This window comes from Motacilla alba, chromosome 14 (genome assembly GCF_015832195.1).
Source record: "Motacilla alba alba isolate MOTALB_02 chromosome 14, Motacilla_alba_V1.0_pri, whole genome shotgun sequence".
NCBI lineage: Eukaryota > Metazoa > Chordata > Aves > Passeriformes > Motacillidae > Motacilla > Motacilla alba.
Genome location: NC_052029.1, coordinates 12203447 through 12228801, shown reverse-complemented (window position 1 = coordinate 12228801; position 25355 = coordinate 12203447). Strand labels below are relative to the sequence as shown.

At 45.7% G+C, this 25355-nt stretch overlaps 1 protein-coding gene across 3 annotated transcripts in view; it reads left to right on the top strand.

The window, feature by feature from the left end:
- Positions 1-25355, top strand: part of TTYH3 (tweety family member 3) — a 76170-nt gene that overhangs the window by 33354 nt on the left and 17461 nt on the right. For all 3 annotated transcript variants that reach the window (XM_038150830.1, XM_038150828.1, XM_038150829.1), the window contains exons 2-8: positions 4730-4899; positions 12223-12334; positions 12947-13167; positions 13936-14031; positions 16517-16589; positions 16936-17011; positions 24112-24167. In XM_038150830.1, coding sequence (XP_038006758.1) covers positions 4730-4899; positions 12223-12334; positions 12947-13167; positions 13936-14031; positions 16517-16589; positions 16936-17011; positions 24112-24167 — 804 coding nt within the window. The remainder of the gene's footprint in view (positions 1-4729; positions 4900-12222; positions 12335-12946; positions 13168-13935; positions 14032-16516; positions 16590-16935; positions 17012-24111; positions 24168-25355) is intronic.

Below are 25355 nucleotides of genomic sequence, written 5' to 3'. Positions count from 1 at the left end.
GAACATAACTGCTTGTCTGTGAGTACATAAGCTTTTTAGAGAGATGTCCTGGAGTCTGGAAGGGGGAAAAAAAAGTGGTGTAGGAAGTAGTGTAGGCATGACACTATCCCACAGCAGTTTCTTTTCTTGCTAAGATGACTTCCGTCCTTCATGGAATAAATAGAGATGAGTGCTCCTTTGGCAGCAGCCCAGGTTGCTTCATTTGTTCTTCTGGGTGAACATTTTTCTCTTCCCACACTCCTTTAACCTCTTTTCTCTGCTTTATTATCACTATCTCAAGTCACTGCATGGAAATACAGAAAGAATACTAGCTGCAGATTCAATGGAAAGCTTTCTTTTGGCAAAAGCTGACTTTAAGGTAAACCATTCTCAGTCTGGCAGTGATTAAGACAGCTGTGTTATTGAGGTGCTCTAAAGCTCCCTCTTTTTTTTTTTTAATTTTTTTTTTGTAGGCTGAAATTATGAAGTTTTAAGATAAAATACCTTTAAAATAATTGATGGAAAATTAAAAATGAAACTGCAGTGCTTCTCAGGAACCACCTGAAGGCTTCAGCTTTGCTCTCAAGTTTCTTTAGGAGTTTTGGTAGACTTTCCAGCTGGCAGTAAAATAGCAATCATCTATTCCATGTGAAGAGCTTCTCACTGTTCCATGCTGCTGTTACTGCAGTTAAGGTTTAAAGAGTGTGGTAATTGGAAGTTGGATAAATTGAGATTGGTAAAACTTGTACCTGATAAACACCTGGATTGTTTTGAGCCCTTGTGTATTCAGAATTAACTTCATAAACCTATTCTACTGCCAGGACATTTTGTGCCAAATAGTCTCCATGGCAGAGGAGATTCTTCTTCACATGGTCATGTAAAGAAGAGTCACTAAGCCAACACTTCTCTGTAAAGTCAGGTGATGAGCAAACAACATTTAATGCAGTGGTAAACCTTGACATTTAACATGAATGCAACTCAGCGTTCACCTCCTGCACTGTGGTGCCTTGTGGCTTTATTTAGGCTTTCCCCCTTTATGAGGAAATAAATGCATCTTGTACATCCCTTTTCTTGTGTTCTTGTGTAGATCTCCTTTCTTTGTGACTTCAACTGTTGGATGGGATGAAATATACCTCCCTAAAGTGCAGTTTCAGCAGCTAAAGTTAGCCTTGCAGGACCTCAGTCCATAGATATATTTGGATAACAGTGTGGATCACCCTTTGGAATTTGCAAGCTGAAAGTGGCTGTTTCATATGGGGGATTTTCATCTAGCAGACAAGGCTGTATACTGGTTTATTTGATCCCCAGTAGCATGAGGCAGGGTCTTGGAGAGCAGGGATTGATCAAACTGAAGGTTGATCTGCATCTAAGTCCTTAGGAATGATACCAGCACCATACCCCATGGAAGAGCTGACCAGCCCCTGGGTAGCTTTGTGGAGGGTGTTTTTGCTGAGCTTTGTGTTTCCCCTTTCTCTCCGTGAGGCTCTAGATGCTTTCTGCCCTTTTTTTTGGCTTCATACTCCCATGCAGGTGGTAAGAACCACAAATCCTGGCAGCCACACTGGAGCTGGGGAGGCTTTAACATTGCAGCTCCATCCCTGCCCAACACCGAGGGCTTTCAGGCTCCCTGGTGCCTCTCCAAGCCAGCAGTGCTCCTCTGGTTACTTCCCTGTGTGCAGCTTTTATTTTGAAAGTGCCTCTTTAACACTGTAGCTTCGTCTCCTGCCAGTCTGGGGGTACGACTTGGATTTACTCTCATTTTCAGGGGCTGCTCTGTCTCCACTTCTGCCATTAGTGTCAGTGCAGTGGTAAAATGCTGTTCCTCCAAGTTGTCTCCATTTTCCTGTAAGGGCAGTTCATGCATCATTTGCTATAAAGGTTCTGATAGCTCAGCAAATGTTCGAAGACAAATTGATGCTCTTTTGTGGCAAAAGGCCCAGTGCATAATTTTACATTTACTTGGGATAATGTGGCCTTGGATAACCGAGTCCCAGATTTACTGGTGCAGGATAGAGTGTCTGAGGGTTTATCCAGCCTCAGCCCCCCCCCTTTTTAAATACTGTCATTTAATCCTGACAAGCAGGCAGAGGAATATCTTTGGTTGTGACCAGGCTTTCGCTGCCTGCCAGTTCCTGGGTCCTAAACTGACTCATCAGTCAGAAAGATTAATAACTGCTCTGCTGGATGATTTCACTTGTCATGGCACATATCCATTAATGGAAAACAAATATTCTCTGGAAAATTGAATGCAGATTGTGGTATAGTGGCCAGCCAAGTCCTTTTGGCCAGATGCAAATTTAAAGCATGTATTAAGTGTCCCTTCAAAGCAAGGACTTCAGGTTGCTTGCTAGTTGGCAGTCCAATACCCATTTTTCCTTTCTTTAAGATTTTTTAAAAAGTATTTCCTTTTATTTCCTTTCAAGGGGGGCGGTTCCCCTACATCTGGAGCTGCAGTGTGGATTTTTTGCTGATAGAAGGCTTGCTGGGAGGATGTTTTCAGCTGAGTTTGTCTTCCCAGCGCTAATGCCTTTTAGCATGTGCAGGAGGGTAGAGGGTGTGAAGAAAGAAAGGCAGGCGAGCGGGGCAGGAAAAGCTTTGCCTTACAGCAGCCTGACATGTTTAAAAAATAAAGAATACCCCTGAGGAGCTTTGGTATGCCAAGTGTGTTAGTTAAATTAGCATGGAGTGCTCGTTCGTGGCAAGGCTTCAGAAGTGGGGGAGCGCGGGGCTCGGAGCGCAGCTCCCCTCTCAGAGGCCCCTTTCTGCTCGGGAGCTCCAGCAGAGCTCCCACCATCTGGAGAAAGCATGGGAAAGGGGGACTGGGCTTGTTCCCTTCCACCCACCCCCACTCCTGGCTGGGAGAGAGCCCAGAGCTCCCTTTGCACAACGGGGCTGAGTTTCTGTTCCTTGGTTTGGGAAAGCAGCACCTGGGAGCTCCCCCCATGCCAGGGCGCTCCCCTGGGTGGGCTTTGGGAGGGTTTGGAAGGCTGGGAAAGCCAAGAGCGAGGGGCTACGTGGGGTATCCGTGGTGCAGCACTTGGGTTTAGCTGGTGTGCACCTCCTTAAGTGTGGCTGATGTTTCTTGGCTGGGAAGGACCTTGTGTGGCTTGTTTGCCAGGATAATCGCTCAGCAGGGAGTACCTGTGGGGCAGAGCAGGGGAAAGAGGGGAAAGAAAAGCCTACAAGTTCCTACCAGACCCCGTTAGAAACAGCCACCAGTTGTGAAAGATCTTTAATCTCAGCATTCTTTGTCATAGTCCTTTTGATCAGGAGGAAGTTATTGTTTCAATCAGGAGGAAGCATATAAATGTTCTTTAAGGAATTTTTGCATGGGGAGGAAAAGAGATACTGGTTTGAAAACCCAAGCCTTTGTTCTAGGTTAGCTGATACAGATCTGTGTCTGAATTCCCAGTACTGGGGCAGCAGCAAGTGACTTGGACTCTCTCCAGAAATTTAAATAATTTCTAGTGAGGTGGATTTTGTCACCACTAACAAGGATTTACCAAAAAAACCTTATGGGTAAAATTGCATTCTTTTGCTTGATTCACGCAGGTGGGAAAATGTGGCTGGATATGGTGTTGGAATGGATTTATTTTCAAATTTTGTTTTATTTAACAGAATTGGTTTGCATTTTTGGATTTTAGGCAGGATTTTTCAAATAAAAATAAATCAGAGGGGAGTTAAACACTTACAACTTCCCTTTCTTCCCAGGAACATGACTAGAAATAGGTACAATTCCCACTAACTCAACTTGTGACTGCTTCTAGTGTGTCTGTAGCATCCACGTTTGTTGTACCTATATATGTGGACGGTATATGGAGGGGTTCAGCATTTATTCTAGGTCTACCTTGAACAGAAGCATTGCATGGAGATTAATTTTTTTAAAAATCAATCTCATGCATGTATAATAAATTCCACCCCCTTTCAAACCCACTCATGCACTTGGATTTCTAATGAATAAGCCTGCATATTTATTCATGAAGATTAAAAAACTGTACAGATAGAGGCAGCTGGCTGCACTATTTTTTTTTTTTATTATTTTTGTTCTCTAAATCTGCTGACCTGTGATCAGTAGTAAAGAGGAAACCCTCTGATTAACTTAAGCTGTTTGCAGACTGGGACAGACAAAATGGCTCAGCTATTTACTGCTGAGGTACAGAACGTGGTTTTGTTGAGTGGGATGGACAGAGGGTGAGCAAGTGAGACAAAAAGTCACCTCTTTATATTTTAAAAATGTGCCAAGCACACAAAATGACTTGTTGGCAAGGTATGCCTTGGTAGGGATGTGTCGCCACATTTCTCCTCAAAGAGAAAAGCAAGGCAATCTTCCCAAGAGTATTTCTGGGATTCTCTGAGGTTCAGAGAATGATCAAAACAGTTCTTATCTCATTTGCCGTGCCTGTGTTTGTGCAAAAGCAGAATGAAGTATGGAGATTATTTACCCAAAGTGATGGTGTTTTGTTTCCTTGGCCTATCAGGGCCGAGCGTGTGTGTGTCGGGTGACAGTCACAAGATGCTGTGCAGTGGAGTGCAGTGGAGTGCTTGGCAGATTCAGTTTAGATGCAACGTAACATAGTTCAATATAATTACAATAATATAGTATAAAAAAGTAATTAATTAGCCTTCTAATAAGATGGAGTCCTCCTCATCATTTCTCCCTGCCACGGGGATCCCTACAAACACTACAGGGATGTCCCTGGCTGGCCTGCCCTGCCGTGGCCAGGTGTGACCCCCGTGTCTGTTCCTGCAGGCCCTGCTGCTGTTGGGTGGCATTGCTCTCTCCTGCCTGGCTCTGGACCTGCTCTTCCTCCTGTTCTACTCCTTCTGGCTGTGCTGCCGCCACCGCAAGAGCGAGGAGCACCTCAATGCTGACTGCTGCTGCACGGCCTGGTGCGTCATCATCGCCACCCTCGTCTGCAGGTACGGCCATCCCCGTCCTTCGTGTCCTGAACCACAGCCTCACTCTTCAAATGGTGCCCCAGGGTTTAGCTTTTATGTTTTTCAGATTCTGTGCTGCTGTAGCGTGCGGGTCTGGGCTTCACATGAGGGGATGGTGAGCTCTCTGCACAGAGCAGGGAGACAAAACAATTCCTTCTCTAGCTGGGCACCAAGGACAAATGATCCAAATTTCAGGCCCAGGAGCATGAACAGTGTGGGCTGAAGAGAGAAAAACAAGAAGGATGGGACTTCATAACCTAAAGCTATAGTTGGACAATTAACTCCAATATGCTAATTGACCAGAATTTATTGAAGTGAGAGACCCCATGACCGGTCATTGATTTTGTGACCATTTTGGGTTCATCTTGGGTGTAGCCCTGGCTGGGCTCTTGTGCTGCCCAAGGTGTATCTACTGAGGCCTTTTAATAATCCCTACTCTATTCTTTAACTCCATCTAGCCTCTGTTCTAGGTCAGCCTTCACAAGGCATCAAAATGCTCTGCCTCTACTTGGTGAATATTGGCAATAATCCCTCTTTCTCTCATTTGATGTATGTATGTTTTTAAATGTCTGTAATATATTTCCTTCCTTTCTACTGCTTGCAGAGCTGCCTGGTGGTTTGAGCAATGTGAAAAGGAATAGCTAATGTCCTGCTCTTTGATACTTCTCAAGTAATAAATCAAGGACCCTGCGTCCTTGGGAGCTTATCACTTAAACAGGATGGATACAGCTGAAATATTTATCAGGTCTAAACGCAGATTTCTCAGAACCTGGTGTCCAGAAAGAATCACTATGTGTGGGAGAGTAGATTGGGAAGAAAGAGTCACAGCTGATTCTTTTGGGTTTGGAAGGATTGGAGGGAATGCTCGGATTTTGTAGCTTGTGTAAGACACTGCTGCATTTTGTTATCTGCAGTAACGTGCCGTCTCCAGGGGCTGTTAGTAATGGTGCCAGGGTCAGCAGTGGCTTGTGTTATGACTGAGCAATAGAAGCTTTTGGAGGTGAGGTGGAAAGAAGGATTGCTGAAAACCAAGAAAAAAAATCAGTACTTAGTGGAGAATGGGTGCAGGAGAATTTAAAAGGAGATTATTTCCTAGAAAGTGGACGATGGGGCATCTGAAAGCAGGGACGTGCTTGCAGATATGGAAGGAAGGAGCCTCTGATCTTGTTTTGGCTTGGGCAGATTGAACCCTCTGGATGTGTGCCCTGTATCAAATGCTTTCCAATTTGCTTTTCTTTCCAATTCCAAGCATCATCTGTTCTTGCCCAAGACTCCAGGTGGTCTCAGCTGCCCCTCTGTGGGTCTGGCAGGTCTGGGAGCTGTCCCCTAGTCAGAGAGGAGGGAGCAATGAGATGATTGCATTTGGCAGTGCCTTGTGGTTCTGTTTTGGCACTAGCCTGCTGATAGGTGGTGGGTGTGCTGTGTGATCCCTCTACAGGTGAGGGGTTCCTTGAAGGCCAGGCTCAGCTGCTCAGGAGCCAGACTGTGGATTTTTGTGTTTGCTCTCTCGAGGCACTCGCTTCAGGGAGCAGCAAAGCCTTGGAGTGTTGGAACAAGCAGTGCAGAGCAGACATTCTGTGGTGAGTTTAGCAGCTGGGGGTGGATTTGCCTGCAGAAGCAGGGGCTGAGGGCTGAGGAGGAGACCTTGTGTACCAGCCAGGATTGCTGTGTCTGCAAGGAGCTCTTCCGTGCTTTGCTGCTTGCCAGTAGGTGCCTGGGGTGGAAAGGCAAACCACAGAACAATTTGTAAAGAAGAAATCTCAGCCTTATTCACCTTTATTTTTGTGATCTTAGGAGCTTCAGCTGCATCCATTCCAATCCACTGAGAGAGCTGTGGTCCTAACCCTTTCTTACAGAAGCTCTGCTGATGCTATTTATAGTTGTGCTGCTGCTACAGGCCCTTGTTAGCTTTTGTTATGCAGCAAATGTGACCCAGGCAGCTGCTGCCCTGTGGTAGATGTGTTTGTTTTTGATTGTGGAAAGGGTGAGAAGGAGGTATTCTGCACTTCTCCAGAGCATGTGTGAGATAATTTAACACTGGAGGGGCAGCATATAAATTCTGGTAAACTTGATGTGACTCTGTCAAATCCACAAGCTGGGAAGCTGCTTAGGCTTCCTCAAAGTCTGAACCACTTGTTCTCATCCTTGGTGTACAATTTGTTTCTGCAAGTATTAAATGCAGAACCATGAAACTAAGGTTCATAACACAAGGTTCTATCTGAACCTACAGTGATATTGGATGATCATTTTTCTTGACTTTTAAAATTAGTTGCTTAATTTCCTCTCTGAGATCAGCATGCTTGAGCAAGAGCAGGTTGGTACCACCATGGTGAGGAAGGTGCTGCTGCTCTCCTGCAGGGCTGAGGTTGGTTCTCTGCCTCTCTGCAGCAGCTGGATGCCACAGTGCCCTCAAAGCAGTGTCTGTTGGTGCTCTGTGCTCAGTCTGAGCCTGGGAATGCAGATACAGCTCCCAACAATCCCACTCCAGCTGTTGGGATCCACCTGGGACTTCCTGCTAGCACTGATGAAAGACTAGCCCAGGGGATAGATCCTGTCCTATCCCAGCTGTGTGTCACACACAGCAAAAGAGCCAGACCAGCTGTCCTGATGGGCTATGGGGCTGTTCTGACCCTCTGGGAGGCAGTTCTGACCCTCTGCCTGCCCTGGGAGCAGTTCTGTGGCTCTGGTTGGGTGCTGAAGCAGCGAGAGGTTCCAACCAGCAGCAGGTTTGCTCTGTCTGAGTACTTGGAAGGGGACTGTTGTCTTCCTAGCTGAAAACTGTCAACTCTGGTGAAGTCCAGCTAGAACATGCCTAGAACATGATTCTCTGGGTTCCCTCAGTGCCAGGGGGCTGCTTGTGCTGGGAGTGCTGCTGTGTGCTTGGCTGTTTCCTAAGGACTCGCAGCAGGCAGAATGCTGAGCCAGCAGAGAACTGGGGAACAGGAGCTCTCCAACAAAATGTCTCTATTGAGCCTTCCCAGTTGCTCTAGCCACAAAGCTGCAGGAATGCTTAGCCTAGATTTTTCCATTAATGCTTCAGTTCTAGTCCTTGCCAATTTTGATTGGTTTCTGTGTGTGGGGAGTTGTCCTGTAAACCACCTCACCCACCGGTTAGGTGACCCTAATTCTCCCAGAAGGGGCCTCAGCTCCAAAGGTGGGGAGAAAGCTTTGTGGAGAGGGCATCAGAAAGAAATGGGTGCAAATAAATGGTAAAAACTTGTTTTATTGAGTGCCAGTAATAGCACTTTCCCCTGGTGTGAAAGTGCAAGGTGGTAATTAGGCAGACAAATTAACATTCCTCGTGAGAACCTGGAGTCTAAAAAGGGCTCTTCTTATGAAGTTCCTGTAATTAAAGATGACTTGGTGTAGTTAGATTATTCATTTCTAAGGATGTGATGTGAATGGCTAGTGCTCATCTTTGCAGACTGCTGCCTGGGTACCCAGAGGCTCACAGTGTGTGTGTGTGTGGGTATTACAGCAGGAGGATCTCATCACCACAAAGCACGGAGATCCTCTCTGTGTCAGATTAATGCTCTGATGTTCATCGTGTGTAAATGCAGAGAACATTTTTTTTTTTTTTTGCAGGTCACATTGCAAGCAAATTCAGAATTACACAATTACACTTCCCCTTCTTTTCTGGTTCTTCACCTAGGTGTCCAAAGTGCAGATTCTTGCACACAAACAATGGGAAAGCTGCTCTCCAGACTTGAATTTCTGGAGTCTTGCTGAAAAGTGATACTGAAGTGTGTGTACAGCCTGCAGGAGTTTAGATCCCACTGTTGTATCTGTAGGAAAAGAAATCCTGGTGTGCACCTCTTCCACCTCACTAGTACAACTCTTGGGAGAGCTTGTGGAGTTCTGTGTCCCCAGAGTGTGTCTGTGGGTGTGCACTGGTGGTGACAGCTTTAAGCTCCAAGTGTAGTGTTTTCTTGACTTAAATAAGTGGGTTTCTTAAAACTTCCCAAAACTATTGAGTAGCCAAGTGGCTTTTTAAGTGCAGTGTTGGAATAGCAGGACCAGCTTTCTAGGTGGCCTGTAAGACTGTGATAGGCTGATTTTTAAAGATTCTAGTCAAAAATATGGGTGAGAGGGAAAGCAGAGGAGAGATGGTGGTAGTGAAAGTGACAGGAGACTGACCAAGGTGGGTTTGGGAGGAGGAACTGAGGATGGGACAGTATGGATTTGGGAGGACAGTATGGACTGGGAAGGAGAGATGGGTGTGTGCACTCAAAGGGGAGTGCAACAGATGCAAGACTGGTGGAAATAGACATGACTTTTCTGTGGAAGCAGTGAAAATGTGTTGGAGTATCTTCCAGAGGGTGCCAGGGCAGAGAAGAGCTGTGTCAGCATTCAGGAATGCTGTCCTTGCATCCAGGCTGTGGGACAGAAATACGTCCATTGGGTGATGATTTTGTCCTCCTGTGCTGGGAGATGGATCTGCTGTGTCTTAGGCCACTGTGCCTTCTGGGGTTCGTGCAAGAAGCCTTGTGATTTATCATGACCTCAAGGACTTATGCTGTTGGGTCAAGATGAGTTGATCTATTTTTATTTTAAAGGAATGCTCTTAAGTAGAAGGAGCCCCTCTATTTCCCTTTAATCACATAAAAGGTAGTTAAAAACTAGTGGAAATCCTTAAATCTGCTTTAAACAATAGCAACTCATATCGGTGTGTGTGGGCAGGGATTTGAAACAGCTATTGGATTTAGATGAAGCCAAATGCAAACAAAGCTCAGCAGCAGCAGTTCCCCCCTGGCTGCCCTTCAGCTCTGCCCCCTCCTCAGGCACAGCTGCCCCCAGCCCGGGTTTGTGGGATGGGTTCCTTCCCTCTCCACCCTGACAGGAAGGGGAAAAGCCACCAAACTGCATGGTTTGCTCCTGGGGGAAGGACTGGCTGTGTAAGTGGTCCTTGCCAGCTCAGGGTGGGAATGCAGAGCTGGCTTTTGCGGGGCAGGAATGGAATAATTAACACTTCATGTGTAATTTGCAGTGCATGTGTGAGTCTCATGTCTAGAGGAGTTTATTACTTGGATTAAATGGCTTTTATCCCACTTGTTGCGCTGTAGGGTTTTCTCTCAGGAGCAGTGGCTGTGCCTGGAGGGCCAGGCCAGTGGGAGCTGTGGTTTTTACTGGGCAGGATGGGAAGCCTGTGGAAAACTGCCAGGGTAGATCTGCCTCCAACAGGGCAACGAGTTTAAAGTCACTTGTTTGTATTGCCAGCACTTCCTAGCTGGTACCTGTGAGTAAACTGGCTGGTCTGAGCAGCCTCCCCAAGGAGAAGGCGTCTGCTGCTGTTTCAGAGTGCTGTTTCTGAGTCTTTCCCACCAAAACTGTGCTGCTGTGCTGGGAATACTGAGAGCCAAGCAGCAGATTTTGGGCACTCACCAAGTCTTTGCTGAAAGAATAGGCTTCTAGTAGCTGTAAACGGGCTGAATAGAAATTGCTCGCTAATTAAAGGGGTCAGATCTGCCTATTCAATGTCCAGAATGTTCTGGAATTTATTTGGTGCCTATGGCAGAAACAACTGTTAAGGTTTTCTGCAGCTCAGGAGGCTGAAAGGGTCTGCGTGAATTTCTTTGCTTTGATAAGACAAGGAGAAATCCAAGCCATGGTTTTGTAATTTCTGTGATGGGGTGCTGAGTTGCCTTATCCTGGGCATAGCTCGGCATCTGTAATCTCTCTGCTTCAGGGGGAGGGGGGAGTGTGTCTTTTTTATCCCTTCCACCCCCGTGCACCCCAGGCATGTGTTATCAAGCTCTGATAATAGCTGCAACCAGAGGAATGCAGAGGGCTTTTCTCTCTTCACTTATCAGCATAATTTGCATTAGGAAAATGTTTGAGGAATGGTGTTCCTGAAGAAAGAGGCCCATTTCTTCTATTAATGCTAAATATTTAGTTCCATAGCTGCTGCCTCTCTTTCTGTTTATGAAGGCTCTTGTCCTTAGAAGACTCCTTGGTTTTTATGGGCCAAGCTTTCTATAATTTATGGAGATTCAATTGCTGGAAAAAGCACGAGCTGACACAGATTTTCCTAGTGGATCTGCTTCCAGATCATGATCTTTGCTTCTATTTCTTGTCACGTATGAGGAGAAATGTGACCAGGTGAACTGCATTGTTCTGCTCACTCTTTTGAAGCAGAACCCAGGACAGGAGGAATGGATGTGTCTTCCTGCAGCAGAGGAGCAAGAGCAGGAACAGTACACAAAGGTGTTGTGAAGGAACTAAATGTTTCTTCCAGAATAAGTTTAGATTTACAACAGGATCATCACCACCTCCTTCCTCTGCACTGCCACAAACACAACCTTGGTGTCTTGAGAACCTTCCTGGAAAAGGTCCTGGGTGCTCTCAAGCTAAATATAACATGGGAACAGAAAAACTGTGTCTTGGTAAGGTTTGTTTGCCCCGAGTTTAGTTGTGTGATCCCTTCACAAGTTCTTTCCTCCTCTATTATTAGGAAATATGGGCTTGGAGGAACTGTGAGTTCCTGCAGTGATCTCTTCATAGAAGAGGTATTGCTGACTTGCATGAGATAATCCTCTGGTTGCAACTCATTTACAGGATCTTCCTCCTTTAAGTGAGGCTTAGGCTAATATGGTTTACTTCATAATTGGGGCAGACTGATATGTGTGGACAATTATAGAAAATCAGCTGATAGGTGGTAATTTGCTAAGCAGCTGGAGTTGAATTGTGTCTGCAAGCTTGAAATTTGCTTGCTTTAAAAATAAATAAGCCTTTTGTCCCAGTAAGTTATTATGCCTCCCTTCCCAGTACTCTAAATCAGTGTGACACAAATGTTTCTAATGGGAAGATAAATCAAGATAATGTTCGTAGATATTTCACAGGGTAGAGAAGAGGGCATGGAAAATGTATCTGGAGGAACCACCACCATGGGCAAACAGTCAAAGCAAGCTCTTTGTGTCCTGCTTTAAAAAAATGTAACAAAATTCCATGTCCAGAGAAGGCATCTAGCACAGCAGTGGCAGCTCTCGCAAGAGCCACTGCCTGGATTTCTGGTTCTGAGCTCCCAAACAGTTCTTTAACAGATTTTTATTATTTTGCCATGAATGAAACATGCTGTTGTGTTCTGCTCTTGGCCTGGTGGGTGCTGTATGGGGAGCTGCTGGCTGTGACTGCTCACAGGTGCAAACTGAGCAGCAGCACGACCCCAGCTCCCTTTGGGAGGGAGCGCCTTCCCTTTTGGTGGGAAGCGCTGATGTGACTCCCCAGAGCTCTGCAGCCCTCAGCCCTGTGTTACCCACTTGCCTTTTAGCTTTACCTCTGCCCTTTGGTGCTTTTCTTCCTCTGCAGTGCTGGAATTGCTGTGGGCTTCTACGGGAATGGGGAGACCAGCGACGGCATCCACCGGCTGACGTACTCGCTGCGCCACGCCAACCGCACCGTGGCCGGCGTGCAGGACCGGGTGAGCGCCCCAAAAACGGGCCTGTGGCAACCTGCGGCCTCACTCAGCACCTCTCCTCCTGAATCTGGCTGTGCCTGAGTCTCTTCCTGTTTTCTCTTCCTATCTGGGCTCGGAGATTGTGCTAAAATTTCCATTAGTGGCGGGGTGATTTCTTCCGCTCGTCTAAAAATAACAAAGCGAACGCAGCTTGTGAAGTCAAGTCTTCTCTTTGCTAGGCTTAAAAACAGCTTGTGATCAGCTCTCTCTTCCACACCCAGAAGAGGAGGCAGGCCAAAGCAGACAAATCTCAGCAAAATGTAGCATTTGAGTACCATTGGTTGCTCCTGTGCTACCTCTAATCTCATGGTATCATACTGCAGCCCCGGTGTAAAATGTGTGCATGTGTTAAGGCTCAGCTGAGGTGCCATTATTGCAAACAATCTCCCTTACAGATGCTTTTAAGTTGCTTTTGAGGGGTAAGCATTCTGAACCTCTTAAGACAAGAGGACTGGTAAGCTGGAAGCTGTCCATGACTTGCTAGGAAGAATGAATTCCCTTTTACTTCCTTGGCTTCCTGTACTGTAATTATTTTTTTTTATTTGTTTATCCCCCTTTTTCTTTCCCATACTGAAGGTACTGGACACTGCAGTGGCCCTGAACCAAACAGTGGAACCAAACTTGCTCGTCCTGGAGGAGATGTTCAAGAAGCAGACAGACTACCTGCAAATTGTCCAGAAACTGCAAAGTCTCTTGGATAATCTAGTCAGGCAAACAACTGAGATCCCCTTCTGGAAGAATGACGAGCTGTCTCTGGAGGAGCTGGCAATTCAGATTGACCTCTATGACTGGTACAGGTGTGTAGCATGCTGTAGTGTAGTGGTTGTAACATCTGCTTTGGCCTGTTCTGCAAAAATTATGTGCATGTTCTGGGTGGCTGAGCCAAAAGCTCTGTTTATTGCTGCAGGTGCTCTTGGCCCACAGAGCTGATTTGTTTCTTAGAGCAGGACTGCATTCAGTTTAAATCAAAATGCACAGCTTTTTTTCCTTAAGTACCTTTATTAAAATCTGTAGTTTGTGTTCTAGCACTGGAAAAAAAAAACAGCCCCAGATATAGCTTCTTCTCTGTCCTAATAAGTGCATAAAGAATACATTAAATAGAGTAGAAAATGGCACTAGTTCTGCAAGTGAATTCCACAGCCCAACATTCCTTTTTATTAAACATATTAAATAAGATATTGCATCAGTTGTATTCCACAAAAGAAAATCTCTATCCAAACATGTGGAATAAATAACTGAAGCATTTCCTGACAAATATCTAGGAAGTTGAAGAAGCTGCAGTGCCTTTTCTTCCTCTGATGATGACCAGTGCATATAACATCACACTAGGAAACACTAGCAGTGTCATTTCTCAACAACTGTTGGCACTGAGTGTTTTGTGTAAGTGCTTTTACCTGCCTCAACTTCCAATCCCACAAATACCCAGACCTCTCTGAAGATTAATCTTTGGAGGTGGTTTTGGGGAAGGGAAGGACTGTGTTTTCCCCAGAAGTCACAACAGCTTCTTGATCTGTGCTTTTTACACACCAGTTTTCCTTTGCAGACTGTGTTTTTGTTTGCTGCAGGTGGCTGGGATACCTGGGCCTGCTCCTCTTCAATGTCCTGATATGTTTGCTGGTGCTCTTTGGGCTCATTAGAAACTCCAGGGCCATTCTTATGGGGTAAGTCTTGATCTGGGAACAGGGCATAAGGAAAGTCAGCTGAATGCCAGTGCCTGCTAGTGGGAACCTCTACCTGTTGTCAACTGATATCAAGGACATCTGAAACTGAACATCTCACATTTCCTCTGAGTAGAGAGACATTGTAGAGTGTAGCTGTGTGGAAATAGTTAGGGCTCCACACAAGAGATGCTCACAGGAAGGTTCTTGAGCTATAAAATCGAAGGTGAGGAACTCATCCAGGCTGTCTGCTTTCCACTGGGTGGCCTTGGAAGCCTCCATTTGCTGGGAGATAATAATGTGAACATCCTTCCTTAAAATTACAGGCTTTAAAAATCTCCCCTTAATTCTCTGCAGCTGGGAAGGCATTTGTTAATTGATGATAAGCATTGCTACACAACCTGCAGCATTGCCTTCTGTGTCTCTATCTGCTCTTCTTACCTGGGGCTGTCACACCTGAGGGAACATTAAACTGAGAACAAGCCATGGTCTGCACAGTGATGAGGAGTCTTGTTGCCATGGTACTGCAATGTTGATGCATGTCTGTTTATGAAAATGCCCCATTACAGGAAAAAACTCTTCCTCTCCTTATCTTGTAGCTTGGCATATTTGGCAAAGAGCCTGGTGTCATAAACACAGTGACAGTTTGATTACTGACATGGCCAAGGGTTTCTCCTGGTTTGTGGTGGTGCCATTAATAATTGGAATGTGTATCCAGCTTTATTATTTACCAGATGATTTCATACCTGCCAGGTTATACAGACAGAAGTCCAAGTGTATGCACAGATGGCAGACCCAGGGCTTAAATTAGAATCTCATTCCCCATTAGCCAGAAGTTCATATTAAGGCATTCCCTGAAGGGAGCACATGGCATAAAGAAACAAGTGTATCACAGCCAGGCAAGATGGTGAAATGCCAGTTTTAGATCTTTTGGCCAAGCAATCAGTTACTGACCCAGTCATCTTCATTTAAAGTAAAACAACAAATGTGTCTTATTGATTAACATGCTCAGCTGGAGGCACCAAGCTGTGTTGTCCTTATGTCATAAACCCACAGAACCTTGCTGATCCATGGCTGATAATTTTTGCATCCATTTGGAAAAGGCATAACAAAGTCTTTAGTGTCTCATTTCAGAGTGCAGCGCAGATGTCAGTCTGGTGAAACTCCCTTACTTCTACAAGATGACGCATAGATCCATTCACAGAATAGGGATTATTGGGAATTAAAATAAGTTAGTAAGCTGAGGGATAGGGTTGTTTTGTTTTTTTTTCAATGGAGACCCATAGGTTTACTCTTTTAAAGCTCTAGTATTCAGTGAGACAAATGCAGCAGAAAAAAGATGTCCCTTCCTCACAGAGATGGTTGTACTAGGTTTGAATAAAGAATGTCTTGGTTATGAACAGGTTTTTGTATTGTTCAGGGTGTGAGTGGGAAGGGATCTACTTATGTTTCAAAGCTTGAGGGGAAAAAGCGTCCCTAAGAGAGCAAGCCAGTGTCTCTTTACTTTGAAGATAGAAACAGATAAAATGAAACTGCTTATTAGTCTGCAGCCCTGTACCTGAGGGAGTTGAGGAGCATTATAGCCTAAATATCTCTACCACTCATACTGACAGCAAGGGTGAAGAGCTAATCTGCTGGCTGGAAAGTGCAAAAGCCTTTTCCGTGAGTGTGTGCTCCTGAATGTCACTGAGAGCACTGCTCTGCCCTCCCTCTGCCTTGTGTCTGCTTGACAGCAGACACGTCCCACGATTTCTGTCAGTAATGAGGTCCAGCTGTCAGAACAGAACTTTAAATCTGTGCAGAGATGGACTCCCATGGCAGTGGGAGGCACCTGAACTGCAGTTCCAAGCTGTTTGCCTGCAGGTGACTTTCTCTCCTGGAGCTGTGTGGGATGCTTGGGTGCTGTTCAGGTGCACCAGCTTGGAACCATGGTGTCCTAACAGGGGCTGTGTTCCCTCCCACCATCTGTAGTCATGTAGAGCTTACACCCAACAACCTCACTTATTGTAGACACAGGAGAGATTTCTCCAGTTCTGCATCAGTATGGTTTTGTGGGGTTTTCTTTATTTAGCATATTTTTCTTTGGGTATCTTTGGGCCTGGAAAATGAAGTCTAGAATGGGAACAGTGAAAGCGATGGGACTGTAGTCAACCTCCTGCCAACCTGCTTCCCCTACAGCCACCTCTGTGTCTTTGTGCCTTTGGTTTGCCTGCTAGAAGCAGGGAAATACTTTGCTTCCCTACTTCTCCCTTCTCCTGCAGCTCCAGGGCAGGTAATGCAGTAACCAGCAGCTGGATATGAACTCCTCTGGTTGCTGCTGTCCATGACATCTAAAATAGGATTGTTTATCTGAACAGACAGTGAGTGGTTGATAATTTCTTGGGTTTGGAAAAGCAATTACTTGCTTTGGACTCCAAATAATACATCTTGTGAAAGGAACTGCTTGAAATCAGAGCTGCTCCATCTGCCATCTGTCTGTCTCCCACAGGGTGTGCTTGCTTGGGGTGTTTGCCCTGATTGTCAGCTGGGGATCCCTGGGCCTGGAGCTGGCTGTTGCTGTGGTAAGTGGCTGACATCCAAATCCCATTCACCCTTTGCTGCAGGTTTAGCAGACGCCAGATTGATGTTGTGCTGTGCCTATTTTACAGCATCTCCTGACCTAAGTAACTGGCCTAGAAATTTCCATCTAGGAGAAGTGCAGAGCTGCTCCTTCTCCATGGTGTGGTAGCTCAGAGTCCAGCACTGCAGTGGCTGTGTAAAGCAGTGCTGCTGAGGATGGTGATGAGAGACCTCAGCATCTGAGACACCCCTGGAACAGAAAGTTCCCTGATGTTAACCTGGCTCAACTGCTCTTTGGTGCTGGTGTGCTTTGATATTCCTCTTGCCTTTTGTCTTCCATCTATCCAGGGCTCCAGTGACTTCTGTATCAACCCTGATGCTTATGTCTCCAAAGTGGTTGAAGAGAATGCAGTGCTCAGTGCTGGTGAGTGCTGGGGCTGCCTCTGGCGTGGGTTCTGCAGCTCCAGCTGTCACACAGGAGCGTGGCAGTGACTGAGAATTTTAGGCTGTGTTTGAAACAGACCAGCTGGCCTACAGTGGGAAACTAAATTTGTGGGGCTCTGGAAAAACAGCATTCTGGTCAGAACTGTGCATGTATGCATCAGAACCACCTTCAGAACCTTTCTCCTGCCTTCACCTTTAGGTGGAAATAACTGATAAAATGGAATAACAGAAGTCTCCAGATTATTGGATTATTTTGTTTAAATGTAGCACTCTTGAGGCTTGTTCCCCTCTCCAAGTGACAGAACTGTGGCAGTAGGAGTATGCAGTTTGAATTGACATTTTTAAAACTTGCTCTTGGGTCTGTATTCCTGAATCTGGCATACCTATTTTTATATCTGTTATCAACAGTTTATGTATATTTTTTTTCTCTTAATGGTGGCTGTAAATAGTAGCCTCTTTGAAGGGTAAGTGAATGGGAAGAGCCACAGAGAAGTTTGAATTTCCCTTTCCATTATAAATGCAGTATTTTGACTTCTTTGTGTATCCTGTTCCACTTAAAGCATGTGCCTGCACCTCAGTGGCTTTCAGCTGAAGCACTGATGTATTTGAGGCTTGTTGCTCCTAATTTAGACTGAAGTGGTTGGTGAGGTGAGAGGTGCCTCCAATTTGAACCTCAGTGGGGCAAAGATGGCATTCAGAACCATGGCTTAACAAAAAGGTGATTGGGTGTCTGCCAGCAGAGATACAATAAGTGCTGAAAAGAAAAAGTATTTTTAGGACTGATTTTGCTGCTTAGTTTACAAAGTTAACTTTTTTCCCCTGCCTTCTCTCCCCCAATAGTTCCTTTATGTAGTTCTGTGTATGGTAAAACACAAATAGGCAAAGACACTGATTTGTAAAAGGAGTGACTTGTGTTTTTTCTGGTTCTTATTTGGTGGAACCAGAGAACTTTTGCTGTGTGTGCAGCTTAGCCAAATGCTGTCTCTCAATGTGCAACTAGTAGGAAATTAGGTATGTAGCTATGGCTGAGGATGCAGGGATTGGAAACTGTAAAAAACATAAATGTCTGGAGGCAGAATGTAGTATAAAAGAATATGTACAGGTTGATCTTGCAACCCTACATCTTATTTTTGGAGTGCCTTGTTTATTGATTTTGTGGGAAGGATAGAGCCAGGCCGCTCTCTTGGCCACAAAGAAATGTAGTGAGGGAAGAGAATGAGTGTTTAGCACAAGATGAAAATCCTCTTTTGGCTGTGAAAGTGACAAGGATGTGGCTTCAGGTGCCTAGCTGGTTTCCTGGCTCTTCAAGGAGGCAAGTGGCTCAGTGAGGCCAAGGGGAAATATGAGATGCTCCTGCCAGCTGTGTGCTGTGATAATTTGGTAACCCAGATTGGCTCTGGAGCGTGTTGGGTAACAATCAGATTGACCCTGGAAAAGCAAAGAAAGGCCCCTTTGTGCTGCTTGTCCATTTCAGCTGTCCTTGTCTGCTGGGCTCCTGGGGTTTTCCATTGATCAGGATCAATGCTCATTGGGAGGCTCACAGGCCATGCAGGGCTGACATTCCATCCCTCCTCCTGCATTCCCCAGCAGGGGCAGTTGGCTCCCCCAGGGAAAACAGGCTCTGCTCCTGCAGCACCACCATGGAACAGTTGTTAAACTCCATAAATAACAGTGAATGGCTCTGATTTATGGGTCTGAGGGAAATGGGGAAGAGCAGGAGGAGCAGGTGCTGCCACAGGCCTGGGTTGGAAGGGTGGCCCCTCCATGGGTGCTGAGTGTGTCAGTGAGGACTCAGGTTTTTGCTTTTATGTTTTTCAGATTCTATGCTGCTGTAGTGTGGGGGTCTGGGCTTCAGATTAGGGGATGGTGAGCTCTCTGCACAGAGCAGGGAGACAAAACAATTCCTTCTCTAGCTGGGGACCAAGGACAAATGATCCAAGTCTCAGACCCAGGAGCATAAACAACGTGAGCTGAAGAGAGAAAAACAAGAAGGATGGGACTTCATAACCTAAAGCTATAATTGGACAATTGACTCCAGTATGCAAATGGACCAGAACTTATAAAAGTGAGAGACCCCCATGACCAGGAGTCCATTTCATGACCATTTTGGGTTCACCATGGATGTAGCCCTGGCTGGGCTCTTGTGCTGCCCAAGGTGGATCCATTGAGACCTTTTAATAAATCCCTACTTTATTCTTTAACTCCATCTAGCCTCTGTTCTAGGTCAGCCTTCAAAGGGCATCATCAGCTCCTGCTGCCAGGCACCCTGGAGCATTGGTGACCACCTTTTCCTTTCTCCAGAAGGAAATCTCAGAAGTCCAGGTTCTGAGCCTGCCATTGCACCAGGCAGCTGGCTGGGAGATGATTGAGTCTTCTGTCTTCCCATGTGGGTTTTCACTGCTGTGTCATAGTTTATGATCAGGAAGTTGTGGAAATAGCTCTTGGTCCCCAATGTTGAGATATTCCTGTGCATCTGAGCAGGAAGAAAAACAATGACATGAGGACTGCAGTGTGGCAATTACACTTTAATCCCAATAAAACCTCTTTAAAAGTCTGGAATAAGTGTTAGTATCCCTTGGCTGCAAATTGTAGCAGCTGCTTTGTGGTCAGCTGAGCCATATGTAGGAGAGTGAGGAGCTCCAGGAGACAGGGACAGGCAGCTGGACAGCAATGCTGTCCTCTCAGAGGAAGAGGCCCTGTTTGAAAGCCCCTGGTTCTGGTGCTTTGTGCTCTCTGGGTTGCTGTCTCTGCTTTTTGGATGATGATCTCCAGCTTTAACAGCAGCTTAGACACACTAAAAGAGGTATGGACACACTAAAAGAGAGTGTGGGTGGCTGGAGGGGCTCAGGTAGGTCATGGAAGGAGAATCCATGGGGAGTTATCACAGATGTAGGAATCACATTTGCTGTGAGAACCACTTCAGCTGAAGAGTCTTGCTGAGGTATCTGCTTCTGGCCAGGGCTGGGTGCTGCCATCTCATTTTAGGGATATAAGAACCAACCAGTAATTCTAAGAAGTTTGGTAGTGCTGGGTCAATTTTTCTCTTAAATCACTACTTTTAGTTGCTGTTGTTACATACAATGTATTTAAGGTTCTCCATGCTCTGACATTCAGACTGGGACTGAGTCATCAATATTGGCAATGTGTTTTTGCTGGTGGTGGTTGTAGTTTTCACAGAAAAATAACTCCGTTGAATACTGGGCAACTAGTATGTTAATATTCTTGTTTATGTATTAATTGCTGTTTTCAAATCTAAGTGGAATTAATGGAGCTGAGAATAATCTGATTAGGTGCATTATTACTGTCATGTTTTTAGCTAGAGAAGAGATGTTCTTGTTCTGCAGATAAAATGTTCTGTATTAAAAATAATGGGGGGAGAAAAGGGAGGCAAAGAACTTTAATGCAGGTTTTTGGGAGAAGCAAATACTTAAATAATTTTGCAGAAGAGGCTGATGTATGTGCCCAACTCACCCTGTATTCATTAACTGAGATAAAGCCAATGGAATTGAACAGTGCCTGTATAATCAACTCCTGCTGCTAGTAAAAAGACTTGGTGCAGCCAAGATGTTTATTTTCAAAGCAGGTGGCCATCTTCTAGTCCCATTCTTTTTCACTGATATTATGTTATTATCAGATGACTTGTTGCATAAAATTAAATAAAAAGGCCCAATCTGTCTAAACAACAGGAAGAGCTTTCTCCAGATTCTCTTCCCAGAAATCTGCTTGCTGAACAGGCACTCCCTTCATCTGAGGGAGCTGTGAACCTCAGGGGATGGATAATGGAGCCTTTTAGCTGGGTCCAGCCGAGCTGGCCAGGCTGGATGCTGAGGCTGAGCTGCTCAGATATGAGCAGGAAGGGTCCTTGTTGTGCCCAGCCTCCTAACTGAGCTCCCACTGGTGCAATCTCAGAAATCCAGAGCTGAATCAGCCCAAGGACTGACACCATCAGCACCTCTGTCTCCTCTCTAGAAGTGAGATCAGGACAAAGCCTCAGCTGGGGCAGTGGGCTCTGCAGAGTCATTGCCTGAGCCCAGAGTACACTGCAAGAAGGAGTTTGCCCGAAGAAGGGCTCTTGAGAGTCCTGCTGAGCTGCTGTTGGCATTGAGCTGTTTTCCTGCCTGCTGTTGTTGGACTTTTGATGAGCAGAAAGCTTTGAGTAGGACAGTTACAAGCTCTTTACTTTTACCAATATGAGAATAGGATGTATCAGGGAAATGAAATATTATGCAGACACCTCCCTTTGCTTGCAAACTGGTGCCTTGGGGAAACAAAACTCCTGGTTCCTTACCTGGGCAAGGAACTCCAGCCAGAAGAGCTGCCTTCCTTTGACACCAGAGGTGCTTTTTCTGATGATTGAACCCTCAGAGACAGCCTCATCTGTGTGCATGGGTAAAATGAGCACTGCTAAGAGAATGTTCAATTAGAGATGAAGAAGAGCTGGGAAAAGCTGCTCTAGGTGTGAGGATTTTTTTTGGAGCTAGGATCTTTTTTTCTCATTGCTCTCTCCAGACTTCACTGCCTTTTGGCAGATTCATAATACCATTTTTGCATTTTGGCTTGGCTTTGAAGTGAGTAGTAGGTCTCCATGGTTGCAGAAGCAGTAAGTTGTTCTAGCAGCTGAAGCTGTCTTTAGTAGGAAGCTCTTCTTTCCTTTCTAGGAAAAACAGATTTTGCAAAAATAAAGCATTTTAGGTAGTTCCCTTCCTTGCCTTCTGCTCCCATAATGTCTGTGCACCAGGAGTGAGTCAGGAGGATTGCTGCTAGCTACAGCAGGCATGGGCAGCTGCAGATGTGACCCTGCCTAACCCTTCTGCTGTGAACTAGATTGCCTAAAGGCCAGCTTCAAAACTCAGATCAACCTTTAGGAATTTTCCTTGAGAGGAAAATGCACCAGAAAGATAATTATAGAAAGAAATTGCCTGGAGCTGTTAGCAAAGTGCAGAGGATGGATTAGTGTAGCTGCTTTCTGGTCAGAAATATGAGGTTTGGTGATGTACAGGATAGCCTCCACCAGGTTTCAAACAGGTGAAGGTGCCTCCTGCTCCTTCCTCTTTTCCTGTTGGCGTGGAGGCAGGGGACATGGTCCTCTTAATTTCCAGGCTTTGCAGTGCAGGATCACCTGAAGGCAGCTTCACTGCCATAGATTTAAAGCACCACAGCTCGGGTTCAGTGCAGGGCAAAGCTGCTCCTGATGGCTGTGCCATTTTGGGAAGCACGTTTTATGTAGAGTGTCACACTTGTCAGCAGCAAAGCCAGTGCTACCACAGTGAATCCTTGCTGATCCTGCCTTCCAGGGTGAAGCAAGGCGAGCATTTATTTCACTGTACTGCTTTTTGCTTCACTTGTAGCCAGCAATCTTTATCCTGAGCTTACAAGCTGCAAACTATGATATCAGGAGCTCTCATCTCTAATCTGCCCACCAGGGACGATCCAGAAGGCCCTCAAGAAACATTTCTAGAGCTCTGCATTAGCAGTATGTCATGCAACTTACTGCACTTAAAAAGGCAATGTAAACTTGATACCACTGTGGGAGCTCAGGAGAAACTTGTAGTGGTTTGTTGGTTTAAAATAAATAGGTGACAAGATCACAGCTCCTTTGGGTCACCACGTGTGATGCTGTGGGTTGCTGTTGCTGTTTTCTGGGTGCAGGTGTGTTTTAATCCATTTTCACACAGCCTTTGTGTGTGATTTATGAACCAGGGAGGAGCAGTCCTTTCCTTGGCTCAGTGCTTGTGGACAGTCTCTTCTGTGGTGTGCCCAAAGTGAGGCACAAAGCAGCTCTTGCTGCCCTCCTGTCTGCCCACAATTGGCTAATTGCTCTTTGGAGGCTTGGCTGGGGAGGTGTAAGTTGTCCCAGAGAAAGAGTCGGTGGGAGGGATGGAGCAGCAGCTGGCAGGAGCTGCCCCAGAGCAGGCTGATGAATTATAAATAACAGCTGTCAGGTTGCATTGCCAGCACGCAGGGGCTGACAGGCTGTGCTGTAGCACTCGCTCTCCAGCGGGCTCCCTTGCCCAAAGGTGCATGCAATATTTATGGCAAGCATGGCAGAGTCAGGATACAGGCAGGTCTGCTTCCTTCACAGCTCTGCTTGCTTCTGGTTGTGCCTTTTACTGATTTCTGAGTTGGGACTCATCAGAATAGCTGTGCAGCCTAGAATATGCAGTACTGAAGGCACAGACAGAAGATTAAAAAGAACGGAGGAAAAGATGCTGGTGGAGGGAGGAATGCAGAGGGTTTGTGTGTTTTAGGGCTTTTGTAGTCTTTACCATGCCAACATCACCCTTGATTTTGCTGAGCTGGCATGCTCATATTCATCTGAAGAGGAACTGTGAATGTTTGAGGAATAATCTAAAGGTATTTGGATGATCAAGTCTTTCAGAGCTTCCTTCCTTGATAACATTATTGAGGATGGCAGGGGAAAGCCTGCTGTTTGTCATTTGTGTGTGCTGGCAGCTGATGTAGTGTTGTACAGGGCTCATGAGGGCGCCAGGCTGGTTTGAATGAAGGGGAACACAGCTGTGTCTTCAAGCCTGGAAACAAATGATGTTGTTAGCAGAGCACAGTAACAGTTTTATCTGGAGTGTATGAGTATGTCTCCACTGTACTGGAGTTGAACTTGCCCTAGACTGATGTCTTGTCTTAGGTTTATGTGATGGATAGTGCCAACTTGTGGATAAAACTTTCTCTGTGTGTCGTAATACGACACGAAAAGACGACACGGACCCTGCTGCTCTCCAGGTGAATAAAAAAAGAGGGACCTTTATTTTCTGACTCTAACATTTATAGTTTTCCAAAAGTGACAGTGGATTGGAGGGTGACAGTGCCACCTCTCCAATGACACTGGACAGACTAAGAGTCCATCAATTCTCTCCTCCTCCATGAAAGAATGCAAAACATAAGTTGTTTACAGAACTGTGTGTGAGAAAGTTCGTTACAAGAATGCAAACATCAGAAGGCTTAGCAAGGTCTTAGAAAATCAGGGTGACATCTGTGTTCCATCTAACTTTAAGTGGAGCAGACCCGTACTGCAAAGCTGGGGTGATGTACCTGGCCTGACTTTCTCCTCTTGTGTTTTCACAGAGACTCTCCGCTATTACATGACCTGCAGTGCTGGGTACCCCAACCCCTTCCAGCAGGTGAGTGTAAGCCCCCCAACTCCTCCCACCCCTGGGTCTCCTCACCCTGCAGGCTGCAGGTGAAGTGCTCTGGTGCAGCATGCAGCCAGTTACAGGGTGTTTGCTTTAGGGAGCACTCTGGCTGTTGGTAAAGCTTTGGCAGCTGCTTCCCAGCTGTGCAGGAGGTGGCACTGATTTAGTGAGGAGTTTTTTCCAACTTCATCACCACCTGCACAGCTTCAGGTCCAGGACACCCCTTAGAAGGGCCTGTGTGTAATGTGGTGAGAGCCATGGCTTTGCTGGTGGTATCTCTGTTTACAAGGCACTTGTCTAAAGAGTAGCAATGTGGAGACACAGCACCACAATTAATGCCAGGTCGGGAAACTCTGTAATTCCTGCCTTGAATCTCTTCTTGAAGGTTCTATTGGGTTAAACAGTGGCAACACTCCACTCCCAAAATGAATTGCTTCTGTGGGTGAAGGAGTGCTTTCCACAGATGCCTCTTGCAAACCTTTGAACATCCAAGGGATTTATCCTAAAGTATAAATGTGAGTCATTATTCTTTTGTGTGGGGGCAGAAGAACAGCACCTGGGCCCATTCCAAACTTTGTCGTGTGCATCAGAGGCCAGAAGGGGCCCACACCACCCACTATCTGGCAGACACCAGCTGCTCCACCGTTTATATTTAGGATTTTTTAAAAATCTTGTCTTCCTCTGTTTTAAAGGGTGGGGTAAGCACACTTGGGGCTGTGGTTTGATGCACCTCTTCCATCTGTTGCATTTCTGGTTGCTCTGTGTACTCCCTGACATGCTATTGCATGTGAAATTCTCATGATGCTTTAAAGGGATGTGAAGGCTGCACCCTAAAACAAACAACTTCCACTGTTAACGTTATGTCTTTTTCATCCATCTTATTTAGTAAAAGAATCCAGCTGTGTTCCGTGGTGAGAACTTGGGTGCTTTGTGTCTTTTCTTTCTCCTTCCCTTCTGTCCTAGAGCCAGCCCCAGCTGTGTGTACATTTTTTGTGTATGTATTTTGTTCTTTGTTTGTGGATTTGTGTTTTTTGGATTTTTTTTTCCTTTTGGTTCTTCCCTTCTCCTCTTCTCTCTGTCTGTACTTCTTCCAGTTTGCTAAAGGTCAAACTTAACCCTGTTGCAGCTGCACTCATGTCAGCTGGGACATCTTTAACCAGTACCATTCATGCAGAT